The sequence below is a fragment of the Cydia strobilella genome, chromosome 18 (assembly GCF_947568885.1).
Source record: "Cydia strobilella chromosome 18, ilCydStro3.1, whole genome shotgun sequence".
NCBI lineage: Eukaryota > Metazoa > Arthropoda > Insecta > Lepidoptera > Tortricidae > Cydia > Cydia strobilella.
Window position 1 is genome coordinate 2,840,695 of NC_086058.1, and position 20,374 is coordinate 2,861,068.

The following is a 20,374-nucleotide window of genomic DNA, read 5'->3' on the forward strand; positions in this document are numbered from 1 at the left end:
AAAAATATTCTGTATTTAAAGCACTATTAAGTCATGTTACTGACTTAACTACCCTACTGCTGTAGATACAGGCCTCGACTCGAGTGCGTTCACTCCTTATCCACATAGAAACCGTGGAATCTTATGTTTAATTGATGACTGTAGCCATATACGACGCCGCCGTTCGCAATTCCCCGTATTTTAAAAGTATAGTCAAATGTCGGCCGCTGATCGACAGCAGAGTTAAACATCGTCGTTGCAAACGCTTGCCATGTCGACTCAGTAACCGCGGTGGCAGCATGGTTCCCTTTTTATCGTCTGTCTTATCTTATCTTATCTTATCTTATAGTTTCGGGGGCCCTTACGGATACACTTTGACCCATAGGGATCTTTTGTGCAGTTATCCCCTAGGAAAGATCCGTCCGCTACTCAAGAGCCTTCCCCACCATCTCCATATGCCGGATGATGGACCATATGGGTAGCTTTTTGAATTCCTTTGGTACCAGGTAGCCTGTTCCAAAGTCCTTCATTCTTTGTCTGGCGAGGGCGTGACATTCACACATAAGGTATTCTATTGTCTCTTCCTCTTCGCCACACATACGACAATCGGTGTTGTCAGCGTGCCCCATCTTGGCCAGGATTCCCTTGACCCCGTAATGGCCAGTAAACACCCCCGTTATTATTTGGAGTTGCCGTTTGCTAAGTTTCCAAAGCTTTTTGCTCCAACCAGAGTCTACCCGTTGTATAATGAGCTTTGAGTGCTTTAGACCCGTCAGACTGGCCCATTCTTCCTGGTGTTTGGTCTTAGTAAGGTCTTTGATAGCCGTTGTGATGGTTCCCTGTGAGAGCCCCACGAATGGTTCCGGACCTATAAGGTTGTTTGCAGATCCGGCTCTGGCAAGTTCATCTGCATTTTCATTGCCCATGAATCCCTCGTGCCCTGGGATCTACACCAGTTGCACTTTGTTTTGCTTTCCAAGCTTGTCGTCTGTTTATCGTCTGTCACTATAAATAAATAAATAAAATAAAAAACGTTTATTTCAGACTTCATAATACATGTTGGTACTTAATACTATCTTAAGCAACTAAACATAAATTATTATTAGATACTATTAGTGTATTATGCCTGTCACTTTCGCACTTAGATACTTGAACGTGACAGGCATGGTGACAGGTGATAAAAATGCGACCGTGCTACGGGCCTATCGCAAAGAACTCTTGCGTTTTGGAGAGTTAGAGGGGCAAATAGATAAATGTACGAAAGAAATGGTTGGTGGTAGGCCCTTAACAGCTTTCCGATTAGCGACTAGTCCTTTTAGATTTAGTAGAGAAATGGGTTTATTATAATTGTTTGTCAATTCAAATAAAGTTGTGATAATCGTTTGTCCTTATCCGTCATTTTGACATTTCTATTTCTTAAAAAAAGACTAACTTGGTTTAACCAAGAGATTGCTAAGTTTTCGATGTTACCCCCGCTTATACTATTTACAGTATTTTTCAAACTGGAAGGGTACGAGGTGTCATCTCCATACAATTTAAAAATGCCAAATGTCGCAAAATTGTATTGCATTGACATCTATCAGCGTACCCTTCCGTACCCCTTCCTTCGTAGTTTGAAAAATACTATAATTTCGACAGGTCACATTACATTGGCGCTCTATAACTCGAATCGTCTGCTCTAAAGGAATACACGCAGTTCTCATGCGAGGACTAACTTTATTACATACATGATTCAGATTCGCCAACTTATATAGTCTACAACAAAGCTTTTATCCCACGGATAAACGGGCTATTATCGCTTGTCTCAGCTCCTTGGTTGTAGTTGGTGGTTCAAGCTCGTTACGAACAAAGAGACCGATCTTTACGACCGTGAAAATCGGATCGAATCGAAATGGGTTACGGTTCCGTTGCGATTGTTTCATCGTCAACGTCAATTTAACGGATGATTTGCTGTTTAAGAAAAGGGATTGTGTGTTTTCAATTTAATTATTTATATTTAAGAATTAATTAAATTGAGAGATTTATTCAGTACGAGTACTTTGTACGAGTAAAATTAGTAATGGTAGCATGAAAATTATATCTCTGTGGGGAGACCCTATTAGAGGCTGAATTTTGAAATGAAATGTATTATATTGTTAAACTTCTCTATAATTCCGACTAACCTATAAAATTAGTTTCAATAATTAATTAATTAAAATATTAATAATTTAAATAAAAGTATGATAATTAATTAATTATACGGTAAAAGTGCACTGAGATTTAAGTTCCACCGATTAAAAAGTGTATAATTTGTGATTTCTCAACATCTCGCATAACTATTAAGGCTAGTTGCAATCGAAATAGTTCCATAAATTCAAATTAAAAGTTAGCTACTTACTTAATAATATATGCAATCATAAGTCAATTAAGAGATTTCAACGCCATATTGTGAAATTTAGAAACCTAGTTCGAAAAGTCAACGACTGAGCCTCTTAGTGCACCTATACTTTCTGCACGGCCCCTATCTACCCAGATAATCGGCCAACAGACTTAGTGGGACCACCATCGCACTATATTAACACTTTACAAGTCCACTTTGCTTAATCACTAGCCACTCACTTGAGCTGCCAGTTTCAAAGGACTTAATACAAGTTTCTACTATACTTTAAAACGGTAAGATGTTACAGGTCGTTATCACTTTACCTGACACGCTATAAGTAACTCTTGTCCTATTTAATAGGGTATATTTTCCCGTGATGCACGTCACACTTAACAGCTTGCAAATTAACAACTTTATCTAAGGCTCTGCAACACTCTTATGCCTTTCACAGAAAGTATATTTTACATAAATTCGCAGCAAAATTTTGTAATTCCTGCGCACGTGATGAATGCAAATATGACGGCTCGCGCCTGACAGATGGCGATTGCGCGGAGAGTTACGCTTGCGACACTGGACTTGGAGTGTCATTTCAATTGCTTACATAGTCGAATACTCCATAGAACCAGTATATTTGCACTCTTCAATCACCGCGTAGTTGCCACGAATCCGTGGCTCAAATTTTTCTGATCATGAGACTCGCTTGGAGTCGGTAAGCAGCTTAAACACGTCCTAGTATCGAATGTTCGATTTACCGACGTAATTATTATAAAATCGATTAGTGCTAGGGCCGGGTTAGACCTTGGCAACAGGAAATTGAGTTAGTTTAAAACGTAACCGTTAAGCGTAACGAGTTAATAGGACCTTAGGTTAATTAGTTTTCTGCTCAGATATATCATTTCTATCCCGTATTTATGCGACTTAGGTGGTCACTTGTAAGTAGCGCTGTTATTCCTGAAAGTCCTTGTGCGAGGCAAGTCTAAATAATTTTGCAACATATAGGTAATGCTATGCGCTTCTTTCATAGGCCTTCTTGGTCCCTTCGTAGGCCTTCATACTTGGTTGAAACTTTAACGATACAATGCAGGGGTATTCCAGAAAAGCCGTTATTTGGTATGATAACGCTTGATATAACTTAGCTTTAGATTTAACTGTACCATAGAGTAACTTATACTAGAGCGGTACTGTCATAGTAAATTTTGTAACCCCAGTAAATTCACTGCCATCTGTCGACACACTTTAAAACTAAAAATAAATATTTTTAAAAATACGATAATATGTATTTAGATATGGATAAATGATTTTTTTTATTTGCATTAATTATTTTTATGATTTTGACCCATGTTCTTTCACTGATATGCGTTAAAATTGTTAAATAACAAACGAAACCGTCAACGCCATCTATACGACAGTTGGTCAAAGCTAGTAGCGCCCTCTGAACGAGAATTAAATTTTCTTGATTTTCGAGGCACGTTTTTTCCTTAGACTGTATCCATCTATTACGGAGTTATATCTATCTTTGACTGTACCTACATATATAATACAGATTTCTACAGGTTATTAAGGTAGCTGATGCCATACGCGTCACGTCGCCGACAAACGTACACCTTTTTGTGGAATGCCCCTTCATACATCTCTTTTTATAGGAATGTTGATGTGTTCCCAAGCCATGTATCTCAATGGGGTGAAGTGGCTTGACAACTTAAGAATCTATTAACCAACCTCTAGAAAAACAAAAAAAAACTTAAGTGTGCACTGTATTAGCTGGAACTAAATAATTCACTTTGCCCTCGCTACTTTTTTACAAACAGCAACTGGTTTCTTATGCAAATAATTCAGTCGTAATAAATATCAAACCCCTCAGCAGTTAGTGGGTTACTATTTCTAATCCGGCAGCGCCATCTACTGTGAAATCCATTTACTAATCCAGTTCTTTCTCTGTTTCAGATGCATCTAAGCTCAGTACAATTGGCGTGCGCGCTCCTGACGCTGGCGCTCGCCGCGGCGGGCGCGCCCCCCGCGGCGACGCCGCACCACGTCGCCCGCCGCTCCTTCTTCAACCTCCAGTGCAAGGGCGTCTATGACGCCGCCATCTTCGCTCGCCTTGACAGGATCTGTGACGACTGCTATAATCTGTTTAGGGAGGCGCAGCTTTATACTTTATGCAGGTGTGTTTGAAATTTGAATGTATTAATGTCCGTGGTTTAAACGAGGATACTTTGAATGAGCTCAGTCAACACTCGCACAGACAATGTGAAAATAGTAACCAAATTACACAATAGATGGCGCTAGTCGTTTATTTTAACTTTCGAATTCATCTTTTTTTAAAGTTAAATACTATAAGTTTAACGCATCCTTGTTTAAGTGTATCATTGATTTATGTTAAAATAGACCCAACCTGTAATACGATACAGTAACTGGATTGCGGACTGCACTATCAATTTTGAGATAATAATAATAAATACCTATTATTGTCTCAGGAAGGTAGTGAATGTTGTGCCGTTTTTGTGATTAACTTTATGTAACAAAAAAACATTTAATTACCTAACAAACTAAAGATATATTATGACAACTTTAAAAGCTGTCAACAGATGACGCTCTTACTTACTAACTACCCACATTAGTCATAGTTATAGCTTTAAAACGAAAGAGGGTTAAATTTATGAACAAAACTGCTAACGTACCGTTATGAGCAGACAACTATACAATCACAACGGTACAATTAGCAGCAGAAGTTCCTAAGCACGATAAGTGCTCAAAATGATCTAAACTTCTAATAACTTACTAAGGAGAGCACAAGAGTGTATGCGCTTTTCTACTTCTGTTAGTGACTATACTCGTCTCAGTTTAGATTTTTTTTCTGATTGAATCCTCTTTCGTGTAATCATCAATATGTTGTTGTATTTGTGTTATAATATGTTTTCCTGGGGAACAGGCAAGACTGTTTCACGACAGAGTACTTCAAGGGGTGCGTCGAGGTGTTACAAGAACAAGACCAGCTAGAGCTCTTCAAGACATATATAAAACAGTTACATGGGGCGGATCCAGGGATTTAGGTGAACATTTTATTTTGTTTTCTGCTCCTCTCCTTCTTCCTTTTCTTACGGGTCTAAGTATGAGACCCACCACACTAGCGTCTCCCAAACGTCGGCGTTTAGTCACCTCTGGCTGCTGCTCGACTGGCGCCAGTGGCGTAACTAGGGGGCAAGTGCCCCGGGCGCCATCCAAGGGGGGGCGCCAAAATGGGCAAAAGGCGGCAGCAGGGAAACTTTTGTCAGTCGTCAGGGGGCGCAAATTTGGTGACTGCCCCGGGCTACATATCCTCTAGCTACGCCCCTGACTGGCGCAACTGCGCAGCGACGCCATTTTCCATAGCGCTGGTTAGACGCCGACGCTAAAAAGACGCTAGTGTGGGGGTCTCCATAGGGTGAAATCTGAGACATAGTATAATAATAATAACGCTCACATTACACCCTAAATAAAAACCAACTGCTTCCTTTTCTAATTATTTTTCTTCTTGGGGTTAACACTTAACAGCATGCCCTGTCGCTGGTTCTGCACTGGTCTAGTTTCAAGCACCTATTTCTAACACACCTATAATCGCATGTCTCTAACTTTACTAGCTTTAACTAAGACAGAGGTACTTATATTTTTCCCTAACTTACGCTAGAGCGCCGCCAGTATGATTATTAGCCTGCTGAGATTAATGCAAAACGTAATCGTCAAGTTGTTTTTATCTAAGTTTATTAGGTAAAGATTTTTAATAAAGTGAAAATTAATTGTCCTTTCGTAATGAATAAAGTTTGTACGTGAGTGACCCGTTATTAATATATTTAATATGTCTGTGTCTCACGGAAATTTTGTATTATTCGGTAACGCAGTCACGTGATTTTTGGTGTTAAAACCTAGGACATTCATCTTGTAGTCCCGTTTGAGCAGTTTGGGGAAAACCCGTGACTAAGGCAAGTCGATAAGGCATGAGGCATGCAAAGTTTTAGGTCAGGCAATAAGCGTGTTAGTCTACTAACACGCTGTATAAGCTCCATATTTGTAGGTACCTAACTAAAGGTAAATGTATTTTTTGGCTCTCTGCCTTTTCGCCGAAAATTGAATTGCGGAATTTCACTTGGCAACCAACTTTTCGCCAGTTTCATTTGGGCGAATTTCATTTCGCAACTTTACATAATCCAACCTAACCTAACCCAACCTATTACGTCATTTTCGAAATAATTATTTGGTAACGATTGGTTTGTCAAATGAAACTTTGGCGAAAAGTTGGTTGCCAAGTGAAATTCGGCAATACAATTTTCGCCAAAAAGGGAGTACAGTGTATTTTTTTAAATTTATTAGTCATATACAATGTTACTATGGTTAAACAATCAGAATAGGCAGCGCATTGTGCAGTAGGTATTTACAATTCTGCATAAGTATTGCAATGCAGATTGGAATGGGTCCTTTATGGTTTAGTATCGTAGATAATTTTATTCATGCTAAATTAATATATATACCTATTTAGGCACCCATACCTTGACACCTCATGTAGTTAAAATAAACTATAATAAACCCATTAACTGCTATTTTTTTATACGCAAGTTGATATTTGCGATAAAAAATTAAAATTTATATCGTTAAGTAGGCGTTTTGATCTTACCAAAGCCTTTCCTTAAGCTCCGCTTAAAAGCTTGTGTAGGCTTTAATGGACTTCCTTCTATCTACATTTAAGTACTTATTACTCTACTTACCTTTGAGGACATACTCTGACAACAGAATAAGCATGGTTCTAATGTGTTAACTTCTAGACTTACTAAGTAGTTGATATTTATTTTGAGTAAAGTAACAAAAATTTATAAAAAATACAGATTTACTGTGTATTTATTTAAAAATGTATTTTATACGCCACTGACGAACGAAAGTTTATCTTTAGCATGAAATTTTGTCTTCAGTCAACTGTCCGTTAAAGTTTGAATATTTTTTATTTGTTTAGCGATTAACCAGACCCAAGAAAACTTAACTAATTATATTTCGTTGCCGTTCCAGGGCCAAATGTTTCACCACGCCCTACTTCAAGGGCTGCATGGAGTCTCTGTACCTCTACGACGAGGAGGAACAAATAGATCAAATGGTGGACTTCGTCGGACGCTAACGCACTCAACGCCATCTAGCGCGCGGAGCGGTCAACCAGCGCACATAATACTCGCTCCGTCGTCACTATCGCCATCTAGCGCGCGGAGCGGTCAACCAGCGCTCACCACTCACGCTCCGCGGTCACCATCGCAATCCCTGACCGCTCGGACGCTACCACCTTGCGTATGCGGTCAACGCAACCGCGGCGGTCACAGCGGTCGCCATCGCAGAAGCAGAATGTCACGTTCCTCCTGCTTTCTATCCTCAACGTATTCTAGTCTATTATGCGGCATAAATTTATTTATGTTTGCAACTAATGTAATGTTATCATAATTCGTATTTAAGGACATTTATTATTATGTATTTTATTAAACGAAATGTATATTTTATTAAGTGTTGTGTGTAAGCTTAGCCAAGAAGTAGTACATAAAACAGTCCACCTCCTAGGTACTGTGTGACAGCTTCCCGAAGATGCTGGCCATCTGACTTGAACGAATTCGCGACGCATTCCAAAACCAGTATTTTTTTAAACATACGCTTTTTTTACTGTTTAGGACAAAACATAGACCTAACATACATGTACCCTGTAATGATAAGAATCACACAAGTGGCTTAAAGTTTTATAGGAATATTGTCAACTAGGTATTTACATTTTTAACTCCCCAAATTTTTCCCATTACTAACCTACAATTAATATTTAGATCGTGTAAGTATTTTGAACAAAATAAATTATTTAAAATGCCCCAAGTCCCAATATCACACACCATATCCTATTCAAATACATTCTACAGATTTCATGAAAACTTAACAGACGTTATAAACATCACAAAATATCTTAAATAAAACTATTGTCTGTTTATTGCTTTTATACTGAAAATAATTATTTTTCGCTGTAATTAAATTCCTCGCTTAACCGTTAAGTGTTAAAGGGGGCGAGGTTGAATTTATTTAGTTATTTAATTTAGTTTTAAGTATTTATAAAGATTTATTTTTATATACTTCCGAACTATTTATTGTTATGATTTATTTATTTGCACAAAGGAATAAGCAGCTATAGGTGCCAGTTAAAGTAGTATTTGAATCGGTATTATTTAAAAAATTAATTGTTAATCTAAAAGGGTGTATTTTATCTCACAAGGTGCTAACAATCCAGAAATATAATAATTAAACAACATCAAACTGAAATTGAATTGTTACTATCACCTATTTATATACTGATCTATACACAGCGGTTTATACTTATTTAACAAAACTTTCGCTTGTCTCTCCGAATCTCACTTTAATTCTATTAGCTAAATAAATAAAATAATGTATTTATTGACTCAACAAATACATTATTTTGTTAGATTTGCGCATTGCGTATATGTAGGACCGAGGTGCCAATAACCGTAGTAACTATTGGTTAGAGATATGTAGAGGACCTGTGGTATTATTGTAAAGAATATAAATTTAGTAAAGTATACTCTATTTGTATAAATTTTATAAAAACAGCCAAGAAACGCTACGGGTTCCGTGAAATATATTTCATTTCGAAAATCATATGTGAATTTTATTACACCCTTTCACCTCCATCCCTCCAACTACATAATTTCATTAATTTCTCGCAATCGGTGAATAATGGAATAACACCGACAATAATCTTGCTTGCTAATCAATGCTTGATGGTGAATGACTCTTTGGCTCAAACATGCGTGGAAATATCATTACAGTTGGTGACATCGTTCGTAATAGTAGACTGCGAAAGGTCGTGTTGATCACGCAAGCGAAGCGCGCCGGCAATGAATTTTCGTACATATTTGCCGGCATTGGCCTCCTTGACAACCTTGAGCGCGCGTAACGCGTTTATTTTATTATGGGAATAAGACCTATAAGATAATTTCAAGATAACAAAAACTAAATATACATCATAGTCATTTATTAAAAACAATACAATTAATTTCGACACATTTAAACACATTGTGCGAATCACAGAAAGAACATAGTCATTCATAATAAGATAACTATAAAGTTACCATAATATAATTAGTCATTTTGTTCTGTGTATCGGTCTTTGGGAGACCACAACGAGTGTGATTAAACTAACAATTTTCTAAATATATGATTAAATTGATGTGAGGAATGCGAAATGAAATAATATTACCTACCTACACCAGCAAATTTAATAAACTAAAAACTGTTAGTTTAATTTTTTTACGCAAAATTATGACCCTGTCTGAATAATAGTTTAGTAATAATGGTTTATTTCACAGCGTTTATTTTATTGTATGTCGGAATATTTACTTCCTGGTGAAATAAATCTCACATTAAACTTAAATGCTAACAAGTCAATATATTGTTAAATCACTAATAATCATATCGAAAACTTAAAACACTATGGTAATAATAATTATACGAGTATGCTACGTGTCATTAAAAACATTGGCGGTAGGATGTTTTAGAAGTAGAATGATATGTATATAACTTCCTATAAACATTGAAATGTGGACTTTACCACAACGAGATAAGAACTTTTTAGTTCTTAATTTTCAGCAAAAACAAGGTATTACATGAATACCTTATTAAAATGAAATAAGGTGTAAATCGAAATCTTTGGGAATGACGCCGCCATCTTGGAAGTCTGTCGTGATACAATTACACATCAACTAAAATATTATAATGGCACTGATGATAACTACGAGTACAATATATGTCTACAATGTGGTGACATCTTAAAGACAAACATATAAATAAACGTCTCCGCTTAAAGAAAAACATACATATAACTAGAATCAGCAGCATATGTAGGTAAACAGGCGAGGTGTTCAAAATTGCCTCAAAATAAAGCTGTCTTAAGTTTATTTTGAACTCGCCCGATTAGCAACTTCTGATGCTAATTAAAGTCTAGTAATAAACTTTACCAATAGAACAATAAAATACTTCCTAAATTACGATTTACCTCAACATATAGACGGATTTCACAGAGCGTTTTAAAAAGAAAATAATAATAATAATATAGTTTTATAAAAATATTTTTTTTTGCGTATACATGATTCACTAACATACATTTTATTTATTGTATTTTATAATTTTTATCACTAAAAAAAAGAATTAATTGAAAGAAAAAATGAGCCTCTATCCAAATAAAAAGTAAAAACATATTTTAATCACAATCTTTTATACTTATTATTCAGTTCCCAGTATACATAGAAATGATAAATCTAATTTAATGTAAGGCGGTGAAATTCAAAATAATCATCAAAAAATGTAATTTCCTAATGAAACTATGAGGTTACAACGTGTTTATAATTTAATACAGTTTTCTACATTTTATTTATTACTTACAATTTCATTTCTTTTTGACATCTCACCAGACGGAAAAGGTTGGCTTTTCCTACCAATCACAGCCACGTTTCATCAACCAATCAGATCCTTCCATTTATGTATAACCAACCTCATTGGCTACCCTCCTTATACATTTTGCCTACGAAGATTTGTACTAATTTTTTACAAAAATATTATTTTTTATATATGATAAGCTTTTCTTTCTATTAATCGTTTTAAATCTATGCGGGAATAATATTTTATACTCTGCCAAAAATTAAAGCACCGAAAAGGAACAAAATCAAAAAATCACAGGAAATCTTAGTGTATATGTACCCACATTTTCTCAATCTAAGTTTGTATCTCTAAAAGATATGAAAAACCAATACGTCTTCATTTCATTTAAACCGATCGTTTTATTATCTAAGAAAGTTCCGCCGTACGATATATTCTTGAATACAAAATTACTTTAAAAAACGAGGTAAGTATCGTCTAAGGCTGCCTCCCCACTGAGTAGGGGATGAGAGAAGCCGTGCGGGAATCAACTAATAGCATCTGTCTTCCGCTGGATTGCAGCAGTGGAAAGGCAACCTGACTAAGATACAGGGAGACGAACATACCAAAAGTCTTGAAGAAGAGAATTGTTTCCATGATCCTTAAAAGTCGTCTAAACAGAAGTCGAAATGGTCTTCCATGGCCTTGTACTGTTCACTCGAGAATCTCAGGCATTTCGGGCACTTGTACACCTGTAACAGAAAACCAGATTAATTTAGTCACACTCTAATTAAAGGGGCATTCCAAGAGAATGTCCCTTACGAAATGCTTTTGCCTTGTATGGCAGCTAATTCAATCAAATCCGTAAAGCTCGAGAATATACTGTCAATTTGTTAGCAAAGACATGAAATACCAAAATCATTTTCTCAGCCTTTTCGGAACTATTAGAAGAATGGCGTTTCGTAAGGGACATTCTCGTCGAATGCATCACCTAGTCTATTACGAGAACGGCACACACACACCAAATTATTTTCGTAAGAAATATCATGCGGCTATTTCTAAATAATTATCACATTTGTAATTAGTAGGAATAAATATAATTGGCGTAGGTACTAGTTTTTACGAAAGCGACTGCCATCTGACCATTCTGACCTTCCAACCAAGAGGGTAAACTAGGCCTTATTGGGATTAGTCCGGTTTCCTCACGATGTTTTCCTCCACCGAAAAGCGACTGGTAAAATATCAAATGATATTTCGTACATAAGTTCCGAAAAACTCATCGATACGAGCCGGGGTTTGAACCCGCGACCTCCGGATTACAAGTCGCACGTTCTTACCACTAGAACACCAGGGGCCCGTTTCTCAAAAGCTTGTAGCTTGTAATACAAGTGGAAGTCCCTTTCTAACAAAAGCTGCCAAAAAGTGACAACCGCTTGTATAACAAGTTACAAGCTTTTGAGAAACGGGCCCCAGCGCTTCCAATTTTGTAATTAGGAGTAAATATGTAATTAAAACAATAGCATTAGATTAGTCTATCAATTTTGAATTTACTTTACACTCACGAGCTTTCACAAGTTCACAACTATTCAAAACGGCTCACAGTGTAGGACAATTTTACATATCCCGTTTTCATTGCGCGGAAGCATAGTAGTAACAAAGTACCTATAGTGGAAACTGTGTGCCTTGTGAATGTGTAATCTGATTGACTATGTGTTGTTTTGCCTGTTTGTTTCCCAAAGGTTTAAATAAATATCAAGGGAGGAAAATTAGGACTAAGTTTGTATGGGGTTCCCCTCATCTAGCAGAATGTTATTTGTCAGAAATACACTTCGCATAACACGTATCGCAGAAAACTTTTGGTCGAATGATACTTTCGCATTAATATACTTGCCATAATAGTTATTTCGCATAATATTAATTTGGTAGAATTTTCTAAGTGGGTTAGGTTAGGCTTTTTTGCCAAATAATATTATGCAAAAGAACAACTGCAAAGTAATATTATGCTAAGGTAATTCTGCCAATCGACATTTCTGCCAAGTAACATTATGCAATACAAAAGTATGTCAAAAAAAAATCTGCAACACAATAGGGAACCGTTTGTATGAAGAAAAAAAAAACTTCAAAACAAACGCATTCTTACAATTCATACCATACATGTTAATTGTGTATCTATAGCAATGCAAATTGTTGAGTAGGTTAGGCTGAGGCACTGATCGGTGTTAGAACTCGTTAATATATCTAAAACATTCAAGGATATAAATTAATAAATATTTCTCACCATAATCATATAAAGTAATAAGTGACATAGATACATTTATAGGTATTTAGATTTATTTATTTATACATAAAGATTACTTGGATTCATCTAAAAACGTTTATTTAACTTATATATAATTTATTATAAAATAATTAACATACATAAAAACTTCGAAATAAATATTTGTAATATAAATGTGTATATTTCCTAAATGCATTTTCTAAATGATCATTACAAATGCCCCAATATTTTAATTGCGAATTGTTTTTTGTGGTAATAAGGGCCACCCCACACTAGCGTCTTCTGGGCGTCGGCGTTTAGTCAAGTTTAGGTTTCTATTAGCACGTCTTATTTGCTTTAAAATCTAAAGGCTTTTCCTCTTTGCAATCTGGCAACCCTATAATCGCGTAAACGTAAACGCTACAAAAGGCAGTGTTCAACGTGTTGCTGTAATAATACGAGCGTCTTGAAAGGTTCGTCGCACACCGGACAGTCGAAACGCAGCGGCGGTGGAGTCACTTCTTTTGGCACCTTTGGCGTTGGTGGCTCGTTGGATAGCTTCTTCTTTTTCCGGACCTTCGTGGTAATATGCTATCAGTATACTTAGTGACAAAAGTTGTATTTATATTATACATAATACAAATTACGTATCGATACTTAACAATACAATATACAATGAAATGAAAATAAATAGTTCATTATTTCGTATGTCCAGTGTCGGTCCGGTTTCGTGTCGCGGGTCCATGCCTGTCGCTATCACTCGCACAGGCACATTACCCGCCGGCATTATGGGCGAGACAGCAATATAATTATGCACTCCGAGCGACAGAGATAGCAACGAGCGGGTTAATGTATGAGATTCTTCACGATAACCGTCCTTACTTTAGTTACATTTCGTTCGCTTTTTATTTTGCTTTGAGCATAATCGCAACAAAAACTGTCAAAAACTCATATAAAGCCTGACAAGCCATTTCTATAAGTAGAAAAAAGCGGTAAAATTGAAAAATGTAGGCGCGAAGGATTATCGACTTTATTTATCGTCCGAGAAAATTTAAATTTCGCGCCTTTTTCTACTGACAAAGTTGTTTGACCGGCTATAATAATTCTTCTAAAATATATTATTTTGGCCCTACTTGCAGTCCTGCAAGTCCGAAAGGCTACGTTAGAGTGAGAAAGTAGGTATTACCATTTCACCAAGACCTCGAGTGAGTGCTATAGTTGGTCAAGCAAATCTTGTCAGTAGAAAAAGGCGCGAAATTCAAATTTTCTATGGGACGATATCCCTTCGCGCCAAAGTGTTTTAAATTTGCCGCCTTTTTCTACTGACAAGATTTGCTTGACCAACTATATATGTTTAAACAGACAGAACTTTTAAAATCTTACCATGTTGCCTGTAGTGTTGCCCTGCGTAGAATCCGAAGATGGTGAACTGGTCGCAGTTCGGACAACAGTGGTCGGACGAGATCCGGTGGGGCGTGTATTAGGTCTGGTCTGAGGGCTCATGCTGTTGTTGGCACCAGTGGGGCTCTGTTGACAATGTATAGTGCTTTAATCCCAGAAAGGACCATGGGCAACTTTGTATGGAGCCTTGGTTCAAAAATCAACAGAAATGAGTTAGGTCATTACTCATTACTCATTTATTAATAATATTATTACATATTACATTAGATAGGTATTTTTCTGTACTTCATTTCGTTCTATGGGCACCAAGCGGAATTCCATTACAGAACTGAGATATTGGTATTTTAGTCAAAATGTCGTCACCCTTATTACCTAGGCAATAAAGTCCAAGTAAGTAAATTAATTGCTGCAGGGTAGATGTTAGCCCGGCGGTGGACTTTATTGCGAAGGTAATAACGGTGACGACAGCGTTCCGATGGGTACGGAACCCTAAAAATAACAAGGAATATGGTAAAAACAGTTTTTTTGCAAACAAATAATTAACGACACCATTTGTCTAGCTGGTCACTGTGCGAACTGATTGCCATGATGGCGACGTATCGTCATGCACTAACGGGATTTTCATGGTTGGTCAGTCGTGTCGCCATATAAAGCCGCTACCCCGTCTTACTCGTCTTGCCCCTCTCTCCCCTACATAAGATAGTGATTAGATACACCAAATAGGTGAAAAAACGCCTCAAGGGTAAAATAAACCACCAAAAATCATTTTATGTCGCATTACAAGCCTGATTTAGCTATGAATACGAATACCCCCTTATTCATGAAACTTTACGAGCCTGAATGAGTTAAATTATGTTTTATCCTTTACTTACAAATACATAAGTCAAAATGACAGACAAAGACAAACGATTCATATAGGTAATTCAAAGACTATCAATCATATTAATCACATTATTTAATTTATTTTAACTTAATTTATTATAAATATATGTTATTAATAACGTAATAATATACAAATATAAGCACAGTGTAATAAATTAATAAGCCTGCAGTATTTGAAATGTCCGTAATATGTACAATTCCAAAATACGGGTACCAAGGATGTTGCGCCACATATTCTCGTATGTCAAGGTGTTTCGGCAGAAAAAGCCTTGGCAGAGTTATATATTCCTGAAGTGGAGGTTCATACCTACCGACTGGAATTGGTTTCATGCTGGTATCAGATGGGTTTATTTAGGGGTCCCGATGGTCACCTTTGAGAGCGTCTGCCAAGCACTTCCGGTAAGAAAAATACTAGCAGACTTCGCTTTTCTGTACTGGTAGATACAGAAAATTTCTAACTGCTGCCATAACTATTATTTCGGTATCAGATGGGTTAAACGACCCCCCCTTTTTCGCACCGGAAGTGGCTATCTTTTTTGTACTTTCGGCAAGTTCCGCCGTGGCAGACTATCAAATTCGGACTTAGCATCACTTTTATGGGAAACCATTGTGCATCTCATCGCGGTATCAAGTTGGTTCCAAACTTTACTGCCGGCTCTCCAACCATATCAAGCGGGAGGCGATGACTAATTTTTTTTATAGACTATTTGCTTCCATACCTCAACCCACGAACGGAGCAGCAGCTGACGTTCATGAGGGTTCATCATACATAGCCGTTAACTCGGTCATGGAAATCAGTTCCTGGCCCGTGGTCTATTATATTATATTACATGATAAAGACAGTAAGTGTTTACCTCGGACAGTTGTTGTTGTTTCCGCACTAGGTCCTGGTTGCGGCGCTGGCAGGTGCGCAGGTCGGTGAGGATGTGCTCCTTCTCCACGGCCATCATCTCGCGCGCCGTGCGCTCGGCTTCGAAGTCGCTCCTGTATACGTACACACGTCAATATTTACTAGTAGGGTAGATATCTATGTTCTGGACTAAATCATGTCATTGTGACGTCAGTTGGTCCAGAACATACATATCTTTCCTACTTTTAGTATACGGGCATTTTCACTTAGAAGTGTACCATTTACTTTTTTTTTCGTAAATCTATCACGTTATCTACGTTTGGGTTATTTCTTCTCAGAATCAAGAGGACTATCGATTTAAAAAGAAAAAAAAAAACCCCGAAAAAATGACTGTTTTGTAACGCATTTTCACATATATTTTGTATGGACCGTTACAAAACTGACACCCAAAATTTGTATGAAAAACTCGGGACACTTTTTTTCTTTGTAATAGTACTCGTGATTCCGAGTCTAAATAACCCAAAAGTTGATAATCATTCGAAAAAAGTAAATTGTACCATTTTTCTGAAAACCCCCATATATCTAGAGGCTCATTAATCCAAATCAAAGACCTATTTTTAGTAGAAGCATAATACCATAGAGTAACTTATACTAGAGCGGTACTGTCATAGTAAATTTTGTAACCCCAGTAAATTCACTGCCATCTGTCGACACACTTTTAAACTAAAAATAAATATTTATAAAAATACGATAAAATGTATTTAAATATAGATAAATGATTGTTTTTATTTGCATTAATAATTTTTATGATTTTGACCCATGTTCTTTCACTGACATGCGTTAAAATTGTTAAATAACAAACGAAACCTTCAACGCCATCTTTACGACAGTAGGCCAAAGCTAGTAGCGCCCTCTGAACGAGAATCAAATTTTCTTGATTTTCGAGGCACGTTTCTTCCTTAGACTGTATCCATCTATTACGGAGTTATATCTATCTTTGATAATACATTGATTAAGTATTACGTAAAATCTAAGACAATTTCGTGCTTCAAATTTGACAGGTACCTAAACGAGATGGCGCTGCACAGCTCCATACATTTCATCAGAGTTATCACTGATTGTCAAAAGTTGACGTTTCAGAATTCAGTGACCGCCACACATATGGCGCAGTACCAGAAGGACAGGGACACACCATTTTTGTATTTTTCTGCTCATCAGTGTTCTAAAAGTTCATTCACTCAAGTATAACGGGTTGGGACTGATTGACTAACACATTATTAAAATAATGAGCATAAGGACGTGAAGCAAAGGACCCTTCTCTGACGGAAAACCACATATTTTTGTTTTAATTAATGAACTATTTTCAAAGTATAAGACATTATAAAAACTTACTTGTAGAGATCCAACTGCGCTTTCAGTACATCGACTTCCTCTTTTTGGTGTCGCAGTGTATTCAGCTCCAGGGTAAGAGACGACACCTCCTGCCCTCTAGCGAGCAGAGCCGTGGTCAGCGCCTCTACGTTAGGACCGCCTGAAGGTTTCTGCAGGACCAATAAGAATAATAATAAAAATTGTACTTTTTTTCGAATAATCATCAACTTTTGGGTTATTTAGACTCAGAATCAGGAGTACTATTGAATGAGACAAAGAAAAAAATTGTCCCCAGTTTTTCATACAAATTTTGGGTGTCAGTTTTGTAACGGTCCATACAAAACGTATTTGAAAATGCGCTGCAAAACTAACATTTTTAATGGGGACACATTTTTTTTCCTTTTTAAATCGATAGTTCTCGTGATTTTAAGAAATAACGCTAAATTTAATGGTTTTTTGAAATAAAGTAAATGGTACACTTTTAAGTGAAAATGCCCATAAATAATAGTTAGTTGTACGTGTATCGTACAACGTTTGACAGTTCATATGGCCCTTTAAATTATCGACGTGGTTACGTAATGTGTTTATTATAGTGTTTGGAAAAAGGCTCTAATCACACCTATACCCAAGAATGCTCAAAAAGAGTTAATAACCCAATACAGACCCATCTCAAAATTATGTACTCTTGGCAAACTACTCGAAAAAATGGTTACTCACCAACTATCTTATGTCGTGCGTTATCACATAACTGAAAATCAGCATGGCTTTATACGATCCCGCAGTGTAGAAACAAATTTACTAACTTTTACAGATCATTTACTTCAAGTTATGGATGTTAATGGCCAAGTTGATGTCGTTTATACCGATTTTTCTAAGGCTTTCGACAAAATTAGCCATGATCTCTTGCTCACGAAGCTTTATAGACTCGGTGTGCACGGTAGCTTATTGAGGTGGATTGAATCATATATCCGAAACCGTAGCCAAGCCGTGTGTATGAAAGGTTATTGCTCAAATTACCTTAAAATCCCATCTGGCGTCCCTCAAGGATCCCATCTCGGACCTGTGCTATTTTCTCTTCATATAAACGACTTAGGAGACGTTATTAAGTATAGTCAACACCTATTGTACGCAGATGATACTAAATTATACAGAACTATTAAATGTATTGATGACTGCCATAAATTACAATCTGATTTAGAGGCATTATCATTGTACTGTTCTACTAACCAATTGTTTCTCAATGCAGATAAATGTAATGTGATAACATATTCTAGAAAAATGTCTCCTATTCAACACAACTACAGGCTTTGTGGTAATCTTCTTAACCGTGTTAACCAAATACGTGACTTAGGTATTATTCTCGATGACCGATTAACCTTCACATCACATACTGATAGTATAATAAAACGAGCATTTAGAAGTCTAGGTTTCATAAATAGAATTACAAAACCATTCAAAAAGATTATCACCCTTAAAATCCTTTACTTCGCTTTCGTTAGATCTATTCTAGACTTCGGATGTGTAATCTGGAGCCCGTATTACAAACACCATATCGATCGTATCGAAAAAGTGCAAAGGAAATTTATCAAAATATTAAATTATCGACACAATCGTCCCAATGACCATTACGACCATTCTTTGACACACTACAAACTGACAAGTCTTGTAAACCGCCGCAAGCTATTCGATATATCCTTCCTCTATAAAATTGTCAATAACGAAATTGATTGCCCCTTATTACTCTCGAAATTAAATTTTATCACCAAAGCCAGACTCCCCGCTCGCCCCAACCGTAACCTTCATATGTTTGTACCACCCATCCGTCGAAAGAACTACACTAGAAACAGTTTTATTCCCCGCATTATGTACCTTTACAACAGAGAATTCAATAATATAGACCTTTTTAATACCACACTTAGAGGGTTGAAAAACAAAATTAACAATAAATTAAATTTACGATTAGTTAAATTATAAGTGTTACGATTAATTAAATTATAAGTGAGTAATAATCAATGTATAATGTACCAGTAACACGCTTAGACATTAAGTAGGTAGCTAAAATTTACGAAGGTAGACGTCCTGGTGCTTGGCACGCTAATGCCCTATAAATGACACCCTGCTGCTACTTTACTGTAAATTAATTGATTTACTTAAATTTAAAGGTGACATGTTCTGGGATAGCAGTCAGACTGGACGTCTTCCTTCATTCAATTTCATCTTCTTCTTATAGGTAAGTTAATTCAGGTCCGTTGCAACAAATTTATAACTATAATCTATTACGGTTTCGGCACTGTATTGTCAATATTATATGTAATACTTTTCAATGTCACTTTTCTGTAATGACTGTTTGTGCCAAAATAAAGAGAAAAAAAAAGAGAAAAAAAAAAAAAAAAAAAAAAATTATAGCACAGGGTGTCGTCATGGAGCACTAGATGTACTGTAAATGTTATAAGGTGAATGTGGAGAAGACCATATAAAATGTATTGCAGGGAAAACCGTTAAACACAGAAAGATAGACCTTCACTTCTGTTCTACCGACTTTCTTAAAAGAGCGATAAGACCGCCTGTTGTTACCTCTGCCGGGCACATGATTGGCGCGAGAGTATCTCGCCGCCACATAGACTACCCGTCCCTCTTTAATTCATACAGTCAGTAAAAGACGGGTAGTCTATCTCGCGGCGAGATACTGTCGCGTCAATTATGTACTCGGCCTACTGGTTCTATTTTTCTTTAAAATATCTTTGTAGTTTTACATGTATGTAAAATGTATAATTTTGGTGCAATTAAGAATATTTACTTACTTTTTGTGAGTGAACTAAGATAAGAAGAAAATAAAAAGTTAAAACCGACGAAAGAACTC

The 20,374-nt window shown here is 36.6% G+C and overlaps 2 protein-coding genes across 6 annotated transcripts in view; one reads left to right on the forward strand and one right to left on the reverse strand.

The window, feature by feature from the left end:
- LOC134749485 (CHH-like protein) overlaps window positions 1-8,998 on the forward strand; it is a 75,404-nt gene extending 66,406 nt beyond the window's left edge. For 2 of the 3 annotated variants that reach the window (XM_063684424.1, XM_063684425.1), the window contains exons 2-4: window positions 4,283-4,503; window positions 5,271-5,391; window positions 7,373-8,998. In XM_063684424.1, the coding sequence (XP_063540494.1) occupies window positions 4,283-4,503; window positions 5,271-5,391 (342 nt within the window). In that variant the 3' untranslated portion in view covers window positions 7,373-8,998. The remainder of the gene's footprint in view (window positions 1-4,282; window positions 4,504-5,270; window positions 5,392-7,372) is intronic. The other variant, XM_063684426.1, reaches the window with a different exon arrangement.
- Window positions 8,999-9,359: 361 nt separating this feature from the next.
- The window catches only part of LOC134749775 (optineurin), a 31,352-nt gene continuing 20,337 nt past the window's right edge, over window positions 9,360-20,374 (reverse strand). The window contains exons 12-15 of one of the 3 annotated variants that reach the window (XM_063684812.1): window positions 17,536-17,684; window positions 16,148-16,277; window positions 14,394-14,537; window positions 9,360-11,505 (exon numbers count right to left, since the gene is read on the reverse strand). In XM_063684812.1, coding sequence (XP_063540882.1) covers window positions 11,416-11,505; window positions 14,394-14,537; window positions 16,148-16,277; window positions 17,536-17,684 — 513 coding nt within the window. In that variant the 3' untranslated portion in view covers window positions 9,360-11,415. Of the gene's footprint in view, window positions 11,506-13,415; window positions 13,587-14,393; window positions 14,538-16,147; window positions 16,278-17,535; window positions 17,685-20,374 lie in introns of those variants that run through there. The other 2 variants (XM_063684811.1, XM_063684810.1) reach the window with 2 other exon arrangements.